This window comes from Xenia sp. Carnegie-2017, unplaced genomic scaffold (assembly GCF_021976095.1).
Source record: "Xenia sp. Carnegie-2017 unplaced genomic scaffold, XeniaSp_v1 HiC_scaffold_24, whole genome shotgun sequence".
Taxonomy (NCBI): Eukaryota; Metazoa; Cnidaria; class Anthozoa; order Malacalcyonacea; family Xeniidae; genus Xenia; species Xenia sp. Carnegie-2017.
This window is the reverse complement of record NW_025813487.1, coordinates 15,854,663-15,877,899: the sequence shown is the minus strand read 5'-3', so window position 1 is coordinate 15,877,899 and position 23,237 is coordinate 15,854,663. Positions and strand designations below refer to the sequence as shown.

The following is a 23,237-nucleotide window of genomic DNA, read 5'->3' as shown; positions in this document are numbered from 1 at the left end:
TTATACAGGCCTGGCTCACCCCCCTCTTTAGTGTCCGTAACTCTTTGTTACTTGCCTGAAAGGCAGCGATCCTATTGCCATTCCATACAAGATTATACCTCTGCAAAAAGAAAACAACAATCACCCAACACCCTAACAAACATGTGCATCAAGTCATGTAGTAAAGCTGAAAACTAAGCCCCTGTTTACACTACACCGGATTACTATTGTAGCAGGTTAAATTTTCTTTGTATTTTAAAGGCAGTGAAATTGTTCAATGTCAGAAACACAATTAAATAGACTAAATCTGTCAGTATAATAAGCTTTTACTCCGAACAGTTACCCCTTTAAAGCAAATGAAGATGTCGTGAAGAGCAAATACGGTATAGTGTAAAGCAGAAAACTACGATGGACTTACAAACTCCACACATCAACTTCTGTGGTGTATTTAGAATCCCGACTGAAAAGTTCCGGAGCAGCATATTCCGGTGATCCACATCTCGTGCTTAGAAAATCATCCTTGGAAAAGATGTTGCTAAAACCAAAATCTGTAAAAAAAGTGAAGGGGTATAAGTTGTGACAATCTCGTGCCAATACTAAATTGCCAAAAAGAGGTCAACAAATTTTTCCCATAGTATTCGAGGGAAAAAAACGACACAGAGTGATGGTCTGATGTGATTGCTAAATATTGCCGAACCTTTAACTGGCGAACGATATTTTGGTTACTCACGTGATTGGATGACATGATTACTAAATACTGCCGAACCTTTAACTGCCGAACAATATTTTGGTTACTCACGTGATGGGCTGATGTGATTGCTAAATACTGCCGAACCTTTAACTGCTGAACAATATTTTGGTTACTCACGTGATGGGCTGATGTGATTGCTAAATACTGCCGAACAATATTTTGGTTACTAACGTGATGGGCTGATGTGATTGCTAAATACTGCCGAACAATATTTTCGTTAGTCACGTGATGAGCTGATGTGGTTGCTAAATACTGCCGAACGATATTTTGGTTACTCACATGATGAGCTGATGTGATTGCTAAATACTGCCGAACCTTTAACTGGCGAACGATATTTTGGTTACTCACGTGATGGGCTGATGTGATTGCTAAATACTGCCGAACCTTTAACTGGCGAACGATATTTTGTTTAGGGGGTGTTTACATGAATCCGGAATGACTTTCAATCCCGATCGAAACGTGATGTCAATCCGTGTTTACATGAAACTAATTGTTGTTTTTCTTCGCACTCATTTTAACCCATTTAGCCTCTTTATTTACTTACGAGCTTCAATTTGCCAGAAGACAATACCCATGGCACATGCGTGATTCGTCATTAATCACAATATCATTCAAGAATGAAACTCAATTCGCGTTTACATGAGATAAAAAGTAAATTTCGATCCGGAATGAAAATAGGAATGAACTCTATCCGCATCGAGTTGTGACTCATTCCGGATTCATGTAAACATGCAGTAGGATTTCTTTTAAAGTGGAATGAGTTCATTCCGGATCGAAACTCATTCCGGATTCATGTAAACACCCCCTTACTCACGTGATGAGCTGATGTGATTGCTAAATACTGCCGAACAATATTTTGGTTACTCACGTGATGGGCTGATGTGATTGCTAAATACTGCCGAACCTTTAACTGCCGAACAATATTTTGGTTACTCACGTGATGAGCTGATGTGATTGCTAAATACTGCCGAACAATATTTTGGTTACTCACGTGATGGGCTGATGTGATTGCTAAATACTGCCGAACCTTTTAACTGCCGAACAATATTTTGGTTACTCACGTGATGAGCTGATGTGATTGCTAAATACTGCCGAACCTTTAAGTGCCGAATAATATTTTGGTTATTCACAGAATAGCTGGGCAGGGTTAGGTTGAAAGTTGATCATGAAAGAAGCATTTTTATATGTCGATACATACCAATCAACTTTATAAATTTTTTGTCCATGCCATGAAGTAAAATGTTCTCCATCTTTAAATCCCTAAAACCATAGAAATATGGAAATGTATGATTGCATAAACGAGAATGCTAACGCATGTTCTAGCTGCTTTTCAGCTGCCGTAATAATTGATAAATTTTGGTAATGAAAACAATCGGGGATGGTGAAGGCAGTAACGATAATTGTTATTTTCACAAGAGTTGAGTTTATAAGAAGCCTAGGTAAGGTACATTGAAAAACGTAACGTAGCTACACCACAACACGAGATCAGCTACATCATAATACGTGACGTGCTAACTATACCACAGCGAGTGACGTAGTTGCACAACAACACAGGATCTGTAGCTACAGCACAATACGTGACGTGCTAACTATACCACAGCGAGTGACGTAGTTGCACAACAACACAGGATCTGTAGCTACATCACAATACGTGACGTGCTAACTATACTACAGCGAGTGACGTAGTTGCACAACAACACAGGATCTGTAGCTACAGCACAATACGTGACGTGCTAACTATACTACAGCGAGTGACGTAGTTGCACAACAACACAGGATCTGTAGCTACATCATAATACGTGACGGGCTAACTATACTACAGCGAGTGACGTAGTTGCACAACAACACAGGATCTGTAGCTACATCATAATACGTGACGTGCTAACTATACCACAGCGAGTGACGTAGTTGCACAACAACACAGGATCTGTAGCTACATCATAATACGTGACGGGCTAACTATACTACAGCGAGTGACGTAGTTGCACAACAACACAGGATCTGTAGCTACATCATAATACGTGACGTGCTAACTATACTACAGCGAGTGACGTAGTTGCACAACAACACAGGATCTGTAGCTACAGCACAATACGTGACGTGCTAACTATACCACAGCGAGTGACGTAGTTGCACAACAACACAGGATCTGTAGCTACAGCACAATACGTGACGTGCTAACTATACTACAGCGAGTGACGTAGTTGCACAACAACACAGGATCTGTAGCTACAGCACAATACGTGACGTGCTAACTATACTACAGCGAGTGACGTAGTTGCACAACAACACAGGATCTGTAGCTACATCATAATACGTGACGGGCTAACTATACTACAGCGAGTGACGTAGTTGCACAACAACACAGGATCTGTAGCTACATCATAATACGTGACGTGCTAACTATACTACAGCGAGTGACGTAGTTGCACAACAACACAGGATCTGTAGCTACATCATAATACGTGACGTGCTAACTATACTACAGCGAGTGACGTAGTTGCACAACAACACAAGATCTGTAGCTACATCACTATACGTGACGTGCTAACTATACCACAGCGAGTGACGTAGTTGCACAACAACACAGGATCTGTAGCTACATCATAATACGTGACGTGCTAACTATACTACAGCGAGTGACGTAGTTGCACAACAACACAGGATCTGTAGCTACAGCACAATACGTGACGTGCTAACTATACCACAGCGAGTGACGTAGTTGCACAACAACACAGGATCTGTAGCTACAGCACAATACGTGACGTGCTAACTATACTACAGCGAGTGACGTAGTTGCACAACAACACAGGATCTGTAGCTACAGCACAATACGTGACGTGCTAACTATACTACAGCGAGTGACGTAGTTGCACAACAACACAGGATCTGTAGCTACATCATAATACGTGACGGGCTAACTATACTACAGCGAGTGACGTAGTTGCACAACAACACAGGATCTGTAGCTACATCATAATACGTGACGTGCTAACTATACTACAGCGAGTGACGTAGTTGCACAACAACACAGGATCTGTAGCTACATCATAATACGTGACGTGCTAACTATACTACAGCGAGTGACGTAGTTGCACAACAACACAAGATCTGTAGCTACATCACTATACGTGACGTGCTAACTATACCACAGCGAGTGACGTAGTTGCACAACAACACAGGATCTGTAGCTACATCATAATACGTGACGTGCTAACTATACTACAGCGAGTGACGTAGTTGCACAACAACACAGGATCTGTAGCTACATCACTATACGTGACGTGCTAACTATACTACAGCGAGTGACGTAGTTGCACAACAACACAGGATCTGTAGCTACATCATAATACGTGACGTGCTAACTATACTACAGCGAGTGACGTAGTTGCACAACAACACAGGATCTGTAGCTACATCATAATACGTGACGGGCTAACTATACTACAGCGAGTGACGTAGTTGCACAACAACACAGGATCTGTAGCTACATCATAATACGTGACGTGCTAACTATACACAGCGAGTGACGTAGTTGCACAACAACACAGGATCTGTAGCTACATCATAATACGTGACGTGCTAACTATACTACAGCGAGTGACGTAGTTGCACAACAACATAGGATCTGTAGCTACATCATAATACGTGATGTGCTAACTATACTACAGCGAGTGACGTAGTTGCACAACAACACAGGATCTGTAGCTACATCACTATACGTGACGTGCTAACTATACCACAGCGAGTGACGTAGTTGCACAACAACACAAGATCTGTAGCTACATTACAACACGTGACGTAGCTATACCATAACACGCGGCAATCTACTCTCGTTGTTATGCAGAGTCATGCAATGTTGTATTTAGATCAGTTATAGCTATCACTTTGAGGAACTTCATGCAAAGCTCCCTCTTCTTGAGATAGTAGAGAAGTTGAAAGAAGCAACTAATGTATTAATAATCAGCTTGAATTGCAAAACGAACAAACAGTGACATAGCTAGCCTCGGGAGGGGATAGGGAGGCAACATTCATATGTACATGTTATAATCAGCAGAAAACAATTGATTTCAAAGCAGAATATGCATATATGAATATTAAGCCTCAATTATCAAGCATGCCATGCCACTGACGAGCACATGGTAATTTAAATATTTTGAATGTCGAAAGCGGAAACGTTGATCGTTTAACCACGTGCCACGTAACGAGCTCTAAATAGCATCAAAGTAGCGATGAAGACAGTAGGGCGGATGGATTACAATGAAACTAAGACAAAATGAGCCTGCATACACTAACCTGTGAACGATATGCCGACGATGAAGATAATCGATAGCAGAAACCATTTGTTGAAAATACCACCTGGAATCATTTTCCGTTAATTTACTCCCGGGAGTCTCGCGTATGAACGACAGCAAGCTTCCACCGTCTACATACTCCATGACCAGATAGTAAATGTTTGTAGTTTTAAATATCTCGTGAATTTTGATGATACACGGATGATCTAACTGGTTTAGAGACAACACCTCCCTATAACAGTTACGTCGGATGATGGAAGCCTTCTCCCCATGAACTTCTGTGATTTTGATTGCAACCTAAAAAAAGTAAAGGGATTACTGCAGTTTAGCAGACACCTTAGACGCTGACCTAAACCATAACCCTATAATCGTGACCAAAAACGAGCCCGCGCTCTGCATGTAAGTGCTTCGGGTGTCCACTAAACTGCATTCTAGCCAAAGTAAAAAAAAAAATAAATGTGAAGTTGCTTATTTTTCTTTGCCAGTTGCATATAAGCTCGAATATGATGCTCTTTGAAGGAGAGCTTTGAACCGTTTAGATTCGTTTCGTCATTTTTTCAACAAGATATAAGATACCCTTTTTGTCATTGTTGGTTTAAATTGACGCTAGATTGGCGTTATTGTGTTTTTTATTGAGAGCGCATCAAATATTTTGCTTAGTTGCTTAATCTAAACGCGAAACGTTGAAAAACATCGTTGATTTATCGTATCGCATAAGTTTCGATATGAAAAAACGTAAGATATCTTTGATGAAGTGTTTCCGGATGTTTTTATGTATATATAATATAAACATGTTTTAGTGTATCATCTCAAGCCATAACATCCATTTCGTTAAAAGCAACAAAGTTCCTTTTTTTAATCCAGTTTTTTAATATGTACCTTCGATGTTAGTCAGCGTATGCACAGCAAGTTTTACTTTTCGTTAAAAGCAACAAAAATTTCCTGAAAAACACACGAAGATTTTCAATAAATTATGTACCTTGATGTTGGTAAGCGTGTGCACAGCAAGTTTCACATAACCAAAGTGGCCTTTCCCCAATGTTTTATCGAGAATGCTATAATTGCCTAGCTTTTTAATTTCAGTTTCTTTCATTTTTTATGATGTGTTTTCTCATTCACGTCATTTGGTGTTTTTCGCAATTTCAGAACATCTGCTTGTCATGTGATCGCTTCGATTCAAAGAATCGAATTGACGTCATTTAATTGAAGATGGTCAATCGAAAATTGGAAAGCTCGAGATGGCGAAACTTTGTGTAAGAGCAATTAAAAGGTCTTGGGTTGCTCGAGCACTGATTAGTTTCAATGTTAAAAGCCTAACGTCAAGCCATTTTGTTTGGATACAAAGCAACAGCACTTTCATTTTTTGCATTAATGTTTTATACAAAACAATGACGTAAGAACCAGATAGCAAATACGGCTAACCTGACGTTTACTCCTTATTTGACTCCGAAGATGACTACCGCTAAGGTTGTCGAAACGTCAGTCAACAACAACAAAAGAGTCCTTCTCAGGACTATATCAACCTGGACGATCTACATCTACAAACATGTAACGATACTCCCGGGTTCAAACCATTTCCTTTATATTTCATACGCCAAAAATAATGAAACAAACGGTCCAGGAAGGTTTCGCTTAGTAGGTTTGGCAGAATTTAAGTATTCCAAAATCATGTATTTTATGATGTAAAGTGTTTGCAATCCGAGATGTCTAATTGTACAATGATGAAAGTAGATGATGAAAGCTCTGAAATAGATGCATGCCGGAATGTACCAAATTAATGATCTTAATTTTTGCTAGTCGAAATATCCCTTGCAAAAACAGTTTTTTTCGCTAATAAAGGTCCGCTTCAAACTAACCGGACGTTGCTGAAAACCGTACCTCGTAGGAAATCGAACGAAAGTCAATTTGCATAAATATTTTTGCAAATGATACGATACACACACATATCCGATTTACACAACAAATGTGTCACCAACGACGTGGGGAGCAACCCGACCTTTAAGAATTAGTAAATGTTTCAATTTTAATACCCGGCAAAATGTTGACCTTACTCAGCCCACACATGGCCTACGATTCCATCCTAGATGTCACCTACGAATCCACGGTCTACGAACGTATTATTTTTGTGTTGTGTCAGTTACACGATGATATTTGCCTTTAGATAATTTCTTCATTACCACTACAGTGTTATCTAGATGTAAAACAACTAATATAAGGTTTATGTATGCTATGTACCTAAACTATTTAAACACGATGATACTGATCTTGGAGTGATTAAGAATTGTGAACTATATTTTGGTGGCATAAATTCATAATGTTTTTAATCATACGACATGTTTCATCGCAAGATTTAGAGATATTTTTAATGAAAGCAGCCTGCGCTCTTTTAAAATGTTATTTGTTTCTGCTTCGATTTGAAGACCAAACATAAATTTTTGCCAATTTTTCAACACTCGTCATCGGTTCAATAATTGATCGATCGAACGCGTTCACCGAACTAAAGTATCAATTTACTAAATAATCCTCCAGCGTTTATGTTTTTATGATGATCAGCTCATCGGATAAACAACAAAAACAAGTATATTAAAAAAAAAATCCAATAAGTTTGAAGAAATTATCATAGGTTTCCCATCTCAGGAAATCTAAAGAAGTACACCCAACTTAATCGTTTACGAAGAACGGAAATAGATCCATCCACGATGAAAGGCTGACATGAATAACCAATTATAATTAATTTGGCTGTGAAATTGGGAGAAATTATACTTTATAAAAGTTTGTGGGCGACGAGATTTAAAGACAGCCATGATGTACAAAAACTGCCCTAATGACAGATGTTATGGGCAACATGGCATCAAACACATACCACTGACACCAGATGTAAACATATTGCTAAGAAAACCTGGGAATATAGAATGAGAGACAGCCCTGATGATGCATAAAAAACTCCTGAGAAACATTATGTGCAAGCGACATGACGTTTAATGGAGCCGTTATGCATTTCAACTGGCATCAGTGCCACGCCATTCGGAAATGGGCTACTACACCATTTTAAATCAATTAAGTTCGACGTTTTGCTCAGAAACGGAACCTCACATATTTATGAAGGAGGACAAAGCACTTGCATCGAAAGACATATTAACACGAAAACAAGCCAACAACCGCAAAACCACAAAACGATCATGTCCAGTGCATGCACATCTATAAGCATTACACTCCGTCAATATAATCTCTAATATGATGCAAGCACATGATTGTTTTGAAAAATTTTTCTTCGTTAAACGGCGTGTTTCTTATGCACATGTTCAGTCACCCTACATTGTCATTAATTATGCGAGATCTATTGTTTTCAACACGTGGCCAAAACATGAATGTCTGATATTCGCCTTCAGGTTTGCATAATTAATTTACGCCTTGGCTGTGTGTGTTGCTCGGTGGCTTCCGTACGGCTTTCGTTGCAAAAATCTCTAAGACACGCAAAAATACCGCAGTATTACCGTAAACGTATTGAAATTACAATTTGAATGCTTGGCAAGGGTAAATTTTCCATTGCCGGTAGCATTGGCTTGTCACTATGGCTACCGCAATGAACCAATCAAAAAAAAGTGTTGCTAAAATTGGCATCCGGCGTCCTTGATGTTTGTGCCTAGCTTGACGTGTCAATAGACACGGCACACGAACGATGCGTTGTACACACTGGTCATAAAACAGCAGAGATCAAAGTTGGTCAGTTGCTTTACGGCATCGGGCAAGTACACACGCTCGTGGACGACGGCTCAACAAATCCCTCGCCAATCAACACATTGTGTGTGGGTGTATTCACGTTCGCAAGATTTTTTATTTCATTTTGTATATTTCACAGAGAACAGAATCATACTTCAATCTGTGGTGAGGAAAATAATCGGACTTTAAAAACTCTGTAAAGAGAAACTCGTGTCGACATCGTAAACACGGTCGAGATTCATGATAAAAACGTGGGAGGCTCACATCACCGAAGATTGACAAGTGAGGACGAGGAGAGTGAAAACGAGGAGGCGCAGACAGACAAACGTCGAGCTCGATTGCTAAACTCATTTCATTGGAAGAAAGAAAAGTTTTCCGCTCAAGGAGCAAGTGTTGATCGAGCGTCGATCGAAGGAACAGTGTAACGTGCAAGACATACTGCGTGTAGTGTACTTGAACGGTCGTAAAATCTCAACGACCACGCAATTGCTAACCTCCTACCACCACGAAGGGACGGAAGGATATCTAAAAGCGCACTTCGACTTTCAAGTGCCACACAATTGGCCTAAAAATTCACGAAGTTTTGTAGAGCAATTTAAACATACTTGTACTTTCCAAATCCGGTTATCGAGGATTTTTTATCATTGAACCCTGGACGACCACAGAAAGATGGTTTTACAAGCTAGCCACGCAGGACAGTCCAACGCGTCGTGCGGCTTGAACTCAACCCAACTAAGTAAAACTAACAACGTAAAACACGAAACGAAAGGTGATAAAAACGAACATGGAATTAGCAAGAACGATCACGTTAAACGACCCATGAACGCATTCATGGTTTGGTCCCAGATTGAGCGGCGGAAAATGGCCGAAGAACATCCAGATATGCATAATGCAGAGATCAGTAAACGATTGGGAAAGCAATGGAAGTTGCTTAGTGACGCCGAAAAGCGACCTTTCGTTGAAGAATCTGAACGACTGCGCGTCCGACACATGAAGGATTATCCAGACTATAAATACAGACCACGTAAGAAAAAAACTCCGAAAAAAACAAATTCCGAGCCACAGAAGGCGCACCCCGTTCCTATGGAGCAAAACAACTTTCAAGTAAGACAAATACAATCAATGGTTCGATCAAATCCAGCAGCGTACAGCTTCATCCCGGATGCAAGGATCTTCAATACTGATGTCGTCGGCAATATAAAACAACGACACGACGCGTTTGCCACTGTACCTGTGGCAAATCCTACCCAGACACCGAACGTGCCCGACTCGATTCTCACTAGTCCAGATGATCAGATAGATCAGCTATCAATGTACGAGGATTTCGATCGTAAGCAGGACATCAACGGCATAAAGAGACAGTTGACAGCGCCCGCAGTTGTAGGACAAGTGCCAACATCATGGCCTAACCTTGAACTTGCTGGACTAAATATCAATAACCTACCCATGTCGCCACTATTAGATTTTAATTCAGGAACTTCGCATTTTGACTTTCCCGATATGTATACACCGCCAGAAGTGTCCGAGATCATACAGGGTCAATGGTTGGAGAATAGCCTTGGGCAAATCACGAACATGTAGGCCTTGTAACCTAACCCAGAACCTCATCTCGAGATTGTACATTAAAACTTGCCGGGAAAATATTCTCGTGAAATCAAACAGTAAGATGCTTGGATTTCATGATTCTGATTCTCTTTGATATTTATATGTTACCACACGGCCTGAATTGGCCCGTGGACCATGCGTGGTCATGCTTTCTAAAACAAACTTTGTTTTAAAATGAACGAATGACTGTACGCTTGAGTTTTATACGAATTCATCTAATAATAAATTTGGCAATATTTTTCAGGAAATATACACGTTTGTCTTGAACGTGCCAGTCGTGTAATGCGACATTACTTGATTGTAAAGCACTTAGGAATTTTTAAATTTTTATAGAATATTCTTTACACAGTTTGTTCAACCACACGAGGCGATTGAAAAAATTGCCGCAATTTGTAGCGATCTGTTAATATTAAGTTTGTTTACGTGATCATCAAAAACAGTTTTTACATGAAGTTGTGATCAATAAAACTCCTTCGAACGGGAGTTTTTCAATGCGTCGCAAGTCAAACGACCACAAGTATAGGCTATGAAACAAAGCGTAAGAGGAAGATCTCTTAAAAATAAAATGCTGTGCTTGGTCCTTTGATTTGCGCTACGAATATATGTAGTTATAAGCGCTGTACAAATTTTATCTAGGTGTGAATTTTCTATTTATCGTTGTTAAATAATATATGTGATTATTACGTAAGAGGAAAGATACGATTTATCATCAAGTTTGATGTATACGTCGGGTCGTTAATAAAAATGATTAGATTTTAACTTGGAGTCAATATTTTTAATGCCCATGATTACATACTGCTGTGCGGGTAAAGATATACACAAGTGCCTTGCCATAATAGTGTTGCCCAGCAATATTGGATTTAGTGTTCCGCTTGACTGTACACATGTTCTATATCGACTTTGCAAAAGCTGATTGTAAATGAGCATTCTCTTTCCGTTCGCGATTACATAGCTTTGGATTTCTTTAGATTTTAGACATAAGATTCGTGTTATAGATTCATGAATTCTGTCTAAATTACCGATCATTAAATCTGTCATATGAGGAGCCAATAACCAAACGCCCACGATGCAGTTCTAATCCAAAGAGTTATTTCAGTGTTTTCTAGCTTCATTCATGAACACTTTTTCGAAGAGGCATGTCATCTATATATTACAATTATTTCACCACTCGCATAAAACTTCTTTAAAACCAAAGTGTTCAAGCGATTATGATATATGAGTTGTATCGTCATGAATGACAGTTGTAGCTATCAACCAAACACCGATTTTCAATGAAAAGGGATTCGAAAAATATACTTTTCGCAATCGCAAATAGCGATTTTATAATTTTAACACACCTGCCAAATGCGAAACATAAGTTTTATGGCCATGTCCATTAACTACATAGTTGTATTCCAGGCTCAAACAAGAATTCAAATGAAAAAAGATATATCTTAGATCCTTCCGAAAGAGAGCGTATATGGGTATAGAGAAATCTTAACTATACTTATAATATTGACATTGCAACCGAATTTGGGGAGATGTGTTAATGCAAACATCCAAATAATCTAACAAATAGGAGCATATAGTACTTCTATAAAATTCCTTTGTTTTACTGGATGCGTGTGTAAAACGTTCAACCCGGCATCTTTTCAATCCAACCTGCTCAAACCTGTTGCATGTTATTAAGAATTCATTAATGCACGATGTACAAGATTAGGTTGAAGCCATCATAACAACCAGCAAACCAATCTATCAATACGTCATTCATATATTTAAAAACACTAAGATATAGTAAAAGCTTTGGGCTCAATTTTCGCCTTTGCAACTAAATATTTCATTTATATTCAGTGACGCAGCCAACGTACAAGTGTTTGTACCGCTTATTTGAAATTCAGAGCATCATCATTATCTATTCCTTGAGAAATCTCGTTGTTTTTCCTGTGAGTAAACATGGAAAAATTTGCATAGCAGGAGAATATTGGCAGTTAATGAGTTTTGTTAAGTTCAAATGTGTTTACATGAAACAATGTCACAGACTGAATGGAAACTTGTGTAATTTGCAGTTGTGAAGGCATAAAAAAACAACAAAATTGTAACGAGCAACAAATATTTAGCTGGGGAAGAGGAAAAAGGACAATTCTTACATGGCATATGTGTCAAAAAGCTCCACGTTACTGGGTTTATAATAATTTTGTGACAAACAAGGCTTCATTTCTTGTTGTTCCAGGGGAAAAATCCACCACCAAATGTAATCTTTATGTCTAGGTTTACAAATGGGGGGAGGGGAGGGCAAGTTGTTTTGTTAGAATAAATATGGGCCCATGAAATACATTATTGACAGGAGAGCAGTGTTACTGATCAGTTTTACCAAGATAGTACACCGAAGTGTTTAATAAGTAATATTTTAGCTGTAAATTTTTCGTAAACTTTTCTACACGATCAAAGACCACATGTTAATAATTTATATCAAGGTGAAATAAGCGATATATATACAAACACATACATGGCAAAATGTCTGACGAGCAACAGGTGCATGGCAGATGTCATCTTATCAAAACGTTGCCGCGCAACGCACCATGCATGCAGAGCAGGTGGCAGGAAGATTCTGAGCACGTGATCAGCAACGCGTCGAAACGACCAATAGGAACAGGGTATGGAATTTTTTGCTTATGCACTAAATATTGGCGACATGACGCCGGTATCGCGATAAGTGATATGAAAACAAGCTACAAAACAAGGTGCTGGCCGCTTCAATTAGATAACTTGAAATATTGTGTCTTGTACGCTCTCACAGTACGAGAGTAAATTGTTTTGTCTAAAATATGGGTGGATAAGTCGGTCCATTATTAAATTTTATATAATCTCTATTTGATACTACTTTTTATATTAGTTTTATTCATAAAGCGGACGTCTCTAGTTAAATATTCATAGAAATAATTAACCACAATCGCATTTCCACAAAACAAGACTTTTATCTCGGAAGTTTTTCGTTGGGAATCACTTTCAGTAATTTCCAAGGTAAACCGTACGCCCTGTCATATTTTCATGGTATTTTCTTGAAATACATTACTTTCAAGACAATCTCCAAGCAAGTTGGTAATAAATTACTATTTATTGGCAACATATCTAATATGTAAAGACGTTGCTATTCCCAACAGATGGAAATGGGCGAAAAACAAATGTTCTCACAATAATATTCGCAGCAGTGCAATATTGCGTTCATAGGCAAGTAGCAAAAACAATAATGGACGCAAAAAAACATCGTTTAGTAACCATATCCTACCTTTGCGCAATGGCGTTCACTTTATTATATTCTCTCCCGAACCAGGATAACTATCCACTATTCAGTCAGGAAACATACCTAGGTAAAAAGTAAAACGATTTTGCACAACTCTTCTCTGTCTTCTACTTCTAAGCTCATTTACCTTTATCTGTCTAAAAGAAACATTTATGAAAAATCTTCAATCTGCTCGAACCGAAACATTTGATGTTCTAGTTTCCTGAACAACTTTACGACGACAGGCATTTCTTTCAGGATAAATTACTGAGCAAAATGAACCTGCTCTCGCTACAAAACCAATATGGACGAAAAATGGCAAATTTGAAGAAAGAGTATCGAATTTTTTGTTTCAAAAAATACGTTTCTAAAAAGCTTTACTGAATGCTTTCATGACTTTTCATGCGAGCATGATTCGAAAATTCCCGCCAATTGTCGCATGAACCTGATGTGACATAAAGTTTTGAGAGCGGTCTTTGGTGAAACAAATATATCATAGCAAGCTATTCTGTGGCAAAAATCTTTATTTAGACCCCAGAAAAATCTAAAAGATATTTATAACAATTGAAAGTTTGTATTTGTACAAATATACGCGTGAATTCTTATCAAATGCGACTAGAATCATTAGAAAACTCTACAAAATGTGGATGTATATCTTCGTCTATCCCCGTACAGTCATCGGGAGATAATCGAAGCGATGAGAACCGACCTTGCCTCAAGTTAGTAGCAACAAAATTTGGGAAGCTAACACGATTTCCCTGCTTACTTCGTCCATTGGCATGACGTTTCTTTGAACGTTGTAACGAGACGTTATCAAATCCTGTTGAACAATCCTCGTTCCCGGTTTGCCTCAGTAAAAACTGTTCGCTCAGATACGAGCTCTCGTTCCCAGTCTCCACCATGTCTTGCTGAATAGTTTTGCGTCCATCCTCTTGATCATCGTCGTTATTCGAGGAGCTTGAGGAAGATATGGAAATGCAGTCGGCTACAAAACTGTACCGATTTCGAAAATTCAAAATGTCAGCTGAATTTTGTAAAGGTATACACGTGCTATGCATGTATGTATCACGTGCACGCCTTTCTTCATCCATAACTTCCTTACCAAATTTCAAAACTTTATTACTATTCTTACCAGCGTCTATTTGTGGCTTTTGCTCTTGAGCAGAACCACCATCAACTTTGTCATCACATATTGTATTCTTTTCAGCTTCAGTACCCGGATGGTCAACGTCATCACATCCGGAATCGCTATTTTTCTGTGTATCCAGATATGCCCACCCACCATTATTGACAGCATGAGGTTGTCGTAGTTTCTTGTCTTGTGAAAGCAATCCTTTTCGATTGGAGTTGGCATCGACTACACTCTCTGTGATCAACATTTCCTTCATGTTTTCATCATTCTCGAGGGACTTCCTCTCGGGACTCAAGAAACCAGATCTCTTGGATGTGACGTCATCATCATCGTTGTCATCATCATCATTGCGTTTGTCAGATTCAGCAGAGGGATTTTGTCCGACAGGTTCGGGTGCATATGAAGATGGGACGACCGTTCCATTTTCTAAGGTGGAGCTGTGGTTGGAATGAGTGGTGACGGACGAAATTTTTTCATCACGTTTTTGCTTTGCCTTAGCTGCCTTTTCCTTCTTTAACTTATCTCTTCCATCTAATAAATATTGCATTTGCAAAGGAGACGCCTGATGAAAAAGAAGCTCATTTTCAAGTTTGGGTGTGGTACTCCCGTCCGATGCTCTACCTGTTGTTGGATCCACAACTTCCAGACCGACTGTATCACGTGGTGCATTATCATCTCCCGTCATACATTGCGTGCTTGGAGAAATTTCCTCATCTTCGTAGCTTCTCACGAAACAACAGGTATCGCAGCAGAGCATACGATATACGATGCCCTGACTAGATGGAACATCATGGGATGTGCGTATACACAGACCTTGTTTAGGGAGACTGGGGTGGTAATATTGATGGTACAAAATCAGTGCTAAGACACCAACAAAAAATCCACCAAAAACCATCGCCATGGCAGCAACGAATATTACACCATACTCGTGACGATGTGGAAACCATAGAAAAATGAGCACACAGTTTTCGATGAACATAAGAGTGTAAAATTTTACCAAAGGTCTTCTCGTGAACTCGTCGTTAATGTTGAAAAAACAAAAGAGATAGATGAAGCCGACGACGATGGAGAAAACGGGCTTCGTCAGTTTAGCAGACGCAGAAATGAAGGTCGTCCTTTGTTGAAAAATCCATATTGACATAGCAAGCCAATGCAAACCGATCATAAGTAATATCCACGATTTGTATACAGAGGCAAACAATACTAACGTCGTTATACGGGATGCTACCATAAGTAATCGCCATACTATCTGACAACCAAATCCCCACCATGTCAATTTTCCTGCGAAGAATTTTTCAATAGCAATTATAAAATAACAATGAATAAAACTCCAGTGCTGATTGGTCAATAGCAGAGTTTGCATTAGCCCTGTGCAAACTGGTGCAAACTGATCTGAGCTCAGTCAATGAAATCAGTTAAAGAGAAATTGCAAATGTTACAGGAAAATTTAAAACAAACGAACTTATCTGTTTTGCATTGTTATTATTTAATAAATGAAATAAAATATGTTATTCATGTTTGCACTTGCTTATGCCAAACTCATAGAGATTAATGAGAACTCTTGCAACTGCAGTCTCCAGTTTGCACTGATCTTCTTCGGGTGTTCTCAAGTTCCCCTCAAACATCCCCTAGGCTTACATAAGGCTGGGAAGCACAGTAAAATAACTTTTATTTCTTGAACCAATGATGTTCAGAGTTATAAAATTCAATGGCACGAAAATTCAAAAAACAGCATAAAATATGCAGTGTGGCCAGCCTATCTATGTTGATGGAAACTTCAATTGTTTTAGCAGTGAGAAAAAAGACAAACATTTACATAGCAAGACTACATAAACAGACTGGCTACTAGGAGCGAGGTTAGAATACTACATTACGGAGTGGTTGAGGTGAATACTTGTATACTTAGATCTTCCCAACTGACTTATTATGAAAACCATTGTAATTTTAAAGAAAGTCAGTTGGGCAAAGCTAAATATATCAATATTCCCCTCTCCCCCTTAATTATCATTCCAGTTTTGCTTCTGGTTACCAGTGGCAAAGCCAACATGCATGTTTTAATCCAGCTTTGTAAATATTGCCCATATTCTTTTCTTTAGAATCTATTGTTCTTGCACCAAGTGAACACCAAACAAACTAACCAAGCAGGACTATATTTAAGCCTGGCTACCTCAGCACAAGCTATGCATTTCATAAATAACCATACCTTTGTCCTTACGAACATCTCGTAAAGCTTTTGTATAAGTGACAATGGCTGATGATATGGCGATCAATGAAAAACAGGCAGACAGTGCGGTCAACCAATCTTTTTTATTGTCAAAATGTTTTCTATAGGCCAGTATGTACAACTGCAACACAAGCTGTGGAGCAGATTCAAGGAAAACTTCGAAGAGACGCAACATTGTAATATCACGCCATTGCACAAGATAAATGTTGTAATAATTTGCAGGGACATTTTTCTGTCTACATCGTCTGCCATTTCTGTAGCAATTCCAATATCTGAATAGAGTAAAATTTAATTATTAAATTAATAACAAACTAAGGATTTAACTGCAAATTAGTAAACTACTGCAAGTGAAATTGACTGCAATTGAATTGCATAGTGTGTTTATTGAAACAAACTCTTTTAGCTGGAAATACATGGAAAAACTTTGCCGCACTATCAGTTTTCGTGATAAGCAATTTCCTAGAGGAAGTCAACATAATGTTTCAAAAATATTTGCAATTTACAATGCTTCAAAACAATTTGTCATTGACCTTGGACAGAAAACCTCTAAACAAAAATTCTTTATATAAAGGCGAGGCTGATATTGTTTCTATATACAATGGGAACTGCCTTTGTCTCAGACAAACTAAATTAAAGGTATGATGGTAAATTCTTCAACAAAATGTCAACTTCACTTTCACACGATAGACGAACATCATTAATAGAGGTACCTTTGAAGTGGGCCAAGTTGCAATACATGTAAAATCACAGTTTTTGATTTGCCAACCTCTTGAGAGGTATCATCATAATACCAGCTCAAAGAAAATCCCATCATTACTAACGAAGCTCCGATCACGCAAGTCAGTGTTAAAGCAAACCATACATAGTCTTCGTTCTTGAAATACACCGCTGATACCAAAATATCTGTACCAACGTCTCCCAAATAAAAAATAACACACAAAAGTAGGTAAACATCGTCGTACCAATGAACTTTTGAAGTTTGATTGTCTGTTGTCGAAACATTTACCGTGGACGACGAAAAAGTATCTCTCGAAGCGCCGGCATCTGGTGTATCATTGATCTCGCAAGATTTAGCATTATTTGATTCATTGCTTTGTTTTTCAAGATTCATTGCTCTGTTTGTACAAATGAGTTGTCATATGCGTGTCATCGTGTGACAGACAACACAACACAAAATAACATAATTATGTAAATAATAGTCATATTATTCATACATCAAACAATATGATCATATCTTCATTTAACATCAAACAATATTGCGGTAAAATTTCGCGACAACCTTTAGGGCTTGATTAAAAATCTTAAGACGAACAACAGAACGTGGGTGTAATGAATAAAAACTATGCAGTTTATATATGAAAAGAAATCATTTTCCAACCGACAAATACCGGTTTGCCATTTTGAAAAATGTTATAATTTCGTTGGTTTTTCAAGTGCCAGCTCAAAAGACGAAAAAATGACGCGCCAAGAATATACGGCTCCGCGCATTCACCAATTCATGTAATATCTGTAACAAGTATTTATGGAAACGTTTAACGAAATGTGAAAAATTCAGGATGCCACCAAAAAAATCTACTGTCAATTCAAAAACGCAAAGTAAGGCTGTAAAAATATCTGCACGAAAATCAAAATCAGTCACGAAAGACTTAGGCCGCCACGGTCCGGCGCAACCCACAAGAAATGCAAAACCAGGACAATCGCACAGGAAGGCTCCTTCCGTCAAGTCAGAGGTAGTAACGCAAGCTTTTATTAAAATTTTGACCGTAGTATTTATTTCATTGGTTTAATGAAAGCAATTCAATACACATACACATACAGAGGTTATAATTTGTAAATATATATACATATATTATATTGGGTTACCATGGTGATGAGCTTGTATTTAAAAAAGTTATAAATTAGTTCCCACAAATTATTTCATTCAATATTAATATAGAGCAAGACAAAATGGTCCAAAGAAGACCAGCATGCTTTGGTCATTCAAAAAGCAGTGAAAAGATACCTCGCAAAAAGACAGTTACAAAGATTGAGGAAGGAAAAGGAAGACTATGAGAATCTGATGATAAAATTGGAAAAAGAGGTGGTAGTTCCAATTTCTTCTTTGGAAATATAATGAACCTTGTTTTTATACCAGGCATGGCTACAAATGGTGCAACGAGAACGAGAAGAGGAGGAGAAAGAAAGGCTGAAAGAGCAAGAACAGAGAAAGAGAAAAGCCTTGGAGATGAAGTGGAAGAAGCAGATACTGGAAGCTTCCTTTGACGGTGAAAATGATGTGATTGAAGCTGTATTAAATGAAGTGAGCTTGAAGATGACATGTGTTGCCAATCTAATTTCGTACACACATAACAAGCAATTTTATTTGTACTAAGGCAATACAAAAAATGAGCAAGCAGACAGAATCCAAACAGGAACAGCTGGCCGAAATGCGAATTAAGTCTTGTTAATTGTGAAGATGCTAATGGTAACACTCCATTGTCGGAAGCCGCTGCTGGTGGACACATTCATACTATATCCATGCTACTCCTGAAAGGAGGGGAGGTAAACTCAAGAGGGCATTATGACAGAACCCCTCTATGGAGAGCTGCCTTTGCTGGTCATCAAGAAGCAGTCCAGGTATATCATAGTTCAGGTTTTCAATATTTCAAAAGATTTTGTGGTGTTACTAGAAACAGATGTTCATTGATGCTAACCGGTGATGCTAACATTCTTTGCCATTAGATGCTTTTGGAACATGGCGCCGATCCCAGATTACATGCAAATGACGGCACTTCACCGGAACAGGTAAAATGGTAAAAATGTCCGCTAGGGGACTTGTCTATTTAGTTAAAGATAGATTTCATTTGTGTAGGTCGCTGCAGTCGCTACTGTTGAACAAACTTTGAAATCTTGGGACACAGAGAGGACGAATGAATTGCTGAAGAAACTCGAAGAAGAAAGAGATAAAAAACGTGAAGAAGAAGAAAAACATCGGAAAGAAGAATGCAATAAGTTATTTCCTCTTTGTTTGTTACTTGTCAAAGGACGTCATCTTTTTACTAGCTGCCAACTCGTTATAACATATTTTTTTGTCAAATCAAGGCTGGAAGGAGAGATACAAGTCGCCGAAAAAGAGATGAAAGCAAGTCAAATGCTGGTAGGTTTGCAAGTTCAACGCAAGTTCATAGCGTTTCCCTCAAAGCGCACATTTTGTCTTTTCATTTGCTAGTTGGAGAAGAGTCATTGCGAATTGAATCGACGTATATTTGAACACGATAAGTGCATGGCAACGGGTGACGAAAACAAAATCAGCATAACTTTACAGGTACAAAAAGGAGCGCTGCGACGACGATGAATTTCTGGTTCTATTCCTTTCTTTCTCTCGCAATCATAGACGGTTCACGATGCGGAAAAGCAGTTGGAAAAAACCAAAGAAAGAAGTGAAAAAGCTCGTCAGAAACTTGCCAAAGTAAGAATTCGACTTTATCATCATAGAATAGACTGCAATCCCCTCAATCCTCTCATGATTCACAGACTGAAATCCCCTCAATCCTCTCATGATTCACAGACTAAAATCCTCTCAATCTTCTCATGATTCATAGACTGTAATCCCCTCAATCCTCTTGTGATTCATAGACTGTAATCCCCTCAATCCTCTTGTGATCCACAGACTGCGATCCTCTTAAACCTCTCATGATTCATAGAGTATAATCCTCTTAATCCTCTTGTGATTCATAGACTGCAATCCTCTTAATCCTCTTGTGATTCACAGATTGCAATCCTCTTAATCCTCTTGTCATTCACAGACTGCAATCCTCTTAAACCTTTCATGATTCATAGAGTGTAATCCTCATAATCCTCTTATGATTAAATTATTGTTTCAAGTTGAAACTGAAACTACGAGAACAAAGAAAAGAGATGGTAGCCGATGAGGGTACGTAGCATTTGTAAATGAACAAGTGAACTGAAAAGACAACACTGTCATTGATTTTTATAAGATGAAGATCACGAGGTAGTCGGGATTAAGGTGTCCATTAAAGAACTTGATGATGTCTTGATGAAGGATGTTGGCGGTAGAATTGCTGAAAGTGGAAGGTTCCATTAATAAACAAATTATTTTTAACACTACAATGATTCCATATATCTTCAATACAAGTCTTCATGATTGTGCTTTCAGATGGCCTTTAGTGATTGATACTTCCCCGCAAACATCGACATTCCTACGTTATCGTGACACTAATTTTATAAATGCTTTGAATCCACGCAACATGGATCCGGACGTCATACGAATTTCATTACTAGGAGCCATACGGTAAATTGACAATTTGAAGAAATTAATCATGCACTTCGTGTTGTACACATGTAATGTTTTATCTTATGACGTCATATAGCCGCCATGTTTGCGGTTTTCATTAAAGAATAGATGACTTGCATTGTTTACGTTTTGCTGACAGGGCAGATTTGGTCCAGTACTTTTAGACAACATTAGCAACAAAGGTTCACCTCTCTAGGGATAAATCTGCCAGGCTGAAAAACGTAAACAAGGCAAGAATGTCTAAACTCCAACAAAAAATACAGCAAACATTCCAGGTTGCTGATGATGGAAAAATAAACTTTAAACTTTCTTCGAGAGCTGAAACTTGTTTAACAAGGAGACGAAGCTTCTCGGCAGAAGCCGGAGTTTTTAGCCGGTGCGGGAAGTTTCTCAAGCCCCCGGAGTTTTTTTAGCCGGTGCCGGAAGTTTCTCAAGCCCCAGAGTTTGGAAAGCTCTAAATGAGGCAACGTTGGTTAAGGAAGTAAAGAATGAGACGTCGGTGAAAGTATAGAATAGTGAGGTTCACGATGAGAGAAAAACTCTAAAAATACAAAAAATTAACCTAATAAATTACCTTTATTTGAATTTCCTTCTCATCCACAATCATGACCATAAAACCACACAAAATCAGTGTATGAGCTTCCTCCACGCAGTAGCATAAATATAAGACCAGTTCAATACATCGGTTCGTCTTTCTTGTGCATAGTTACGGTAAACCTTTGGTGCTGGACATGATGGCTGTTGATATGTTCGATAGTCTCAAAATAAAATTTGACGACGTTGAAGATGGTTTGTTGAACTTGATTATGACAAAGGAAATATTGAAAGACAATAGGTTAGTGATTTAATAAACAAACAATAGAAATACAATACCAAATCCCTTTACTTCCTTCTCACTATGGCAGTTGAAAAACAGCTGCATAAACAAAACATTTGCCGTTTAGCCTTTGTTGTGATATAATTGATCCATCCTATTGAAATTTTTGTTCACTGAAATCTTTATATTCATTTTAATGGTTTACTTAAAACTGCTTCCATGTTTTTTTTTCAATTGAAAAGAAGATTTAGATTTTTTGGCTTTCGCTGCTTTTCATCCGATCAGGTTATAATATGAACAGTGCAATTATACACTATACTTTTCTGTGTTTACCTTTTTAAGTACAATCACACGTTTTTGCCGCATAATTAAAGATATGCTGCCGTGCGATCAACCAATCACAGTCGTTAAATATCTCGAAATCAACCAATCACGGACGAGAAATATCTCAAAGCATATTATTACCTCCGTTATAGATTCCTTTCGTTAGTGAAGCCAGAAGATGGCGAACAATACAGTAAAACAGCGTTCCTCGGAGCAAGGATTGAGAACTTTAAATTCATTATATTGACACAACTATGGAATCCAAGCAGCGATTTGGTGAAGCAGACGTATCCCTTAAAAGTCATTTCAACATCGAAGACCTTCTAGATAATTAAATTCTATCTGCCCTAGAAATGTACAATATACTTGAGCTTTGTATTGGAATGTAAATTTCTGATGCGTGGAACTGATTTCTGTACAGATTTGAAGGTCGGTCAACTTAATGTTTACCAAATGCTTTTTTATGTTTTAACAGGTCAAACAAGATCGTGTAGTTACCAGGCCTCCTTATTGATCATGAATAAAAGCAGCATAGTTTTCGTCCTGAAAATATGAGTTATTTTCATATAAATTTGCTTAAGTAAAAAAATCAACTGCCCGGTAGCTCAACAAGTAGAGCGGCAGGCTAGTATCCCGAAGGTGCGAGTTCAAATGTAGTCAAAGTCACATGTTTTTCATATGCATATTAAAACTGTGTTAGGATTAATATATTATATATATTCTCTGATGATGGCTTTGGAATAAATTCGAAACACGGTGCCATCCAGTAAACTGTTATAGTGGCGGGAATCTCTCGTCCATACGCATTTTAAAAGAGATTTGACTCGTCTCCAATCC

At 38.3% G+C, this 23,237-nt stretch overlaps 4 protein-coding genes and 1 long non-coding RNA gene across 5 annotated transcripts; 2 read left to right on the top strand and 3 right to left on the bottom strand.

The window, feature by feature from the left end:
• Positions 1-27: 27 nt before the first annotated feature.
• On the bottom strand, positions 28-6,118 carry LOC124452243 (5'-AMP-activated serine/threonine-protein kinase catalytic subunit alpha-like). The gene is made up of 5 exons (XM_047002825.1): positions 6,005-6,118; positions 5,027-5,322; positions 1,929-1,990; positions 398-527; positions 28-100 (listed from the first exon to the last, which is right to left on the bottom strand). Exons 1-5 carry the CDS (start codon positions 6,116-6,118, stop codon positions 28-30), a joined length of 675 nt encoding a protein of 224 aa, XP_046858781.1.
• A 2,494-nt stretch (positions 6,119-8,612) lies between these two features.
• LOC124450277 (transcription factor SOX-12-like) lies at positions 8,613-11,109 on the top strand. Its single transcript, XM_047000910.1, has one exon. It carries the CDS (start codon positions 9,415-9,417, stop codon positions 10,324-10,326), a length of 912 nt encoding a protein of 303 aa, XP_046856866.1. The 5' UTR covers positions 8,613-9,414; the 3' UTR covers positions 10,327-11,109.
• A 3,006-nt stretch (positions 11,110-14,115) lies between these two features.
• On the bottom strand, positions 14,116-18,153 carry LOC124450274. The gene is made up of 3 exons (XM_047000906.1): positions 17,676-18,153; positions 16,945-17,237; positions 14,116-16,022 (listed from the first exon to the last, which is right to left on the bottom strand). The coding sequence occupies exons 1-3, from the start codon at positions 18,074-18,076 to the stop codon at positions 14,215-14,217; spliced, it is 2,502 nt and encodes an 833-aa protein (XP_046856862.1). The 5' UTR covers positions 18,077-18,153; the 3' UTR covers positions 14,116-14,214.
• Positions 18,062-22,950, top strand: LOC124450279 (IQ motif and ankyrin repeat domain-containing protein 1-like). Its single transcript, XM_047000911.1, has 14 exons — positions 18,062-18,695; positions 18,902-19,045; positions 19,100-19,283; positions 19,355-19,581; positions 19,687-19,749; positions 19,817-19,956; positions 20,047-20,101; positions 20,174-20,269; positions 20,339-20,413; positions 20,830-20,878; positions 20,943-21,039; positions 21,122-21,256; positions 21,966-22,094; positions 22,553-22,950. Exons 1-14 carry the CDS (start codon positions 18,522-18,524, stop codon positions 22,725-22,727), a joined length of 1,743 nt encoding a protein of 580 aa, XP_046856867.1. The 5' UTR covers positions 18,062-18,521; the 3' UTR covers positions 22,728-22,950.
• On the bottom strand, positions 18,690-22,676 carry LOC124450280. The gene is made up of 3 exons (XR_006949926.1): positions 22,542-22,676; positions 21,834-22,058; positions 18,690-21,026 (listed from the first exon to the last, which is right to left on the bottom strand). It is a non-coding gene; the product is annotated as an uncharacterized LOC124450280 (long non-coding RNA).
• Positions 22,951-23,237: the final 287 nt, after the last annotated feature.

What these genes read in the sequence shown, in the direction of transcription:
- LOC124450274 (XM_047000906.1), bottom strand. Translation starts at nt 18,076, where the DNA reads ATGAATCTTGAAAAACAAAGCAATGAATCAAATAATGCTAAATCTTGC. An exon ending in CAACTTGGCCCACTTCAAAG is followed by an intron (nt 17,238 to 17,675) that starts GTACCTCTATTA and finishes TACTCTATTCAG; the next exon opens with ATATTGGAATTGCTACAGAA. An exon ending in AGATGTTCGTAAGGACAAAG is followed by an intron (nt 16,023 to 16,944) that starts GTATGGTTATTT and finishes AATTCTTCGCAG; the next exon opens with GAAAATTGACATGGTGGGGA.
- LOC124450279 (XM_047000911.1), top strand. Translation starts at nt 18,522, where the DNA reads ATGCCACCAAAAAAATCTACTGTCAATTCAAAAACGCAAAGTAAGGCT. An exon ending in AGTGAGCTTGAAGATGACAT is followed by an intron (nt 19,284 to 19,354) that starts GTGTTGCCAATC and finishes ACAAAAAATGAG; the next exon opens with CAAGCAGACAGAATCCAAAC. An exon ending in AGAATTGCTGAAAGTGGAAG is followed by an intron (nt 21,040 to 21,121) that starts GTTCCATTAATA and finishes TTGTGCTTTCAG; the next exon opens with ATGGCCTTTAGTGATTGATA.
- LOC124452243 (XM_047002825.1), bottom strand. Translation starts at nt 6,118, where the DNA reads ATGAAAGAAACTGAAATTAAAAAGCTAGGCAATTATAGCATTCTCGAT. An exon ending in ACACGCTTACCAACATCAAG is followed by an intron (nt 5,323 to 6,004) that starts GTACATAATTTA and finishes TACTTTTTTTAG; the next exon opens with GTTGCAATCAAAATCACAGA. An exon ending in CGTCGGCATATCGTTCACAG is followed by an intron (nt 1,991 to 5,026) that starts GTTAGTGTATGC and finishes CTATGGTTTTAG; the next exon opens with GGATTTAAAGATGGAGAACA.
- LOC124450277 (XM_047000910.1), top strand. Translation starts at nt 9,415, where the DNA reads ATGGTTTTACAAGCTAGCCACGCAGGACAGTCCAACGCGTCGTGCGGC.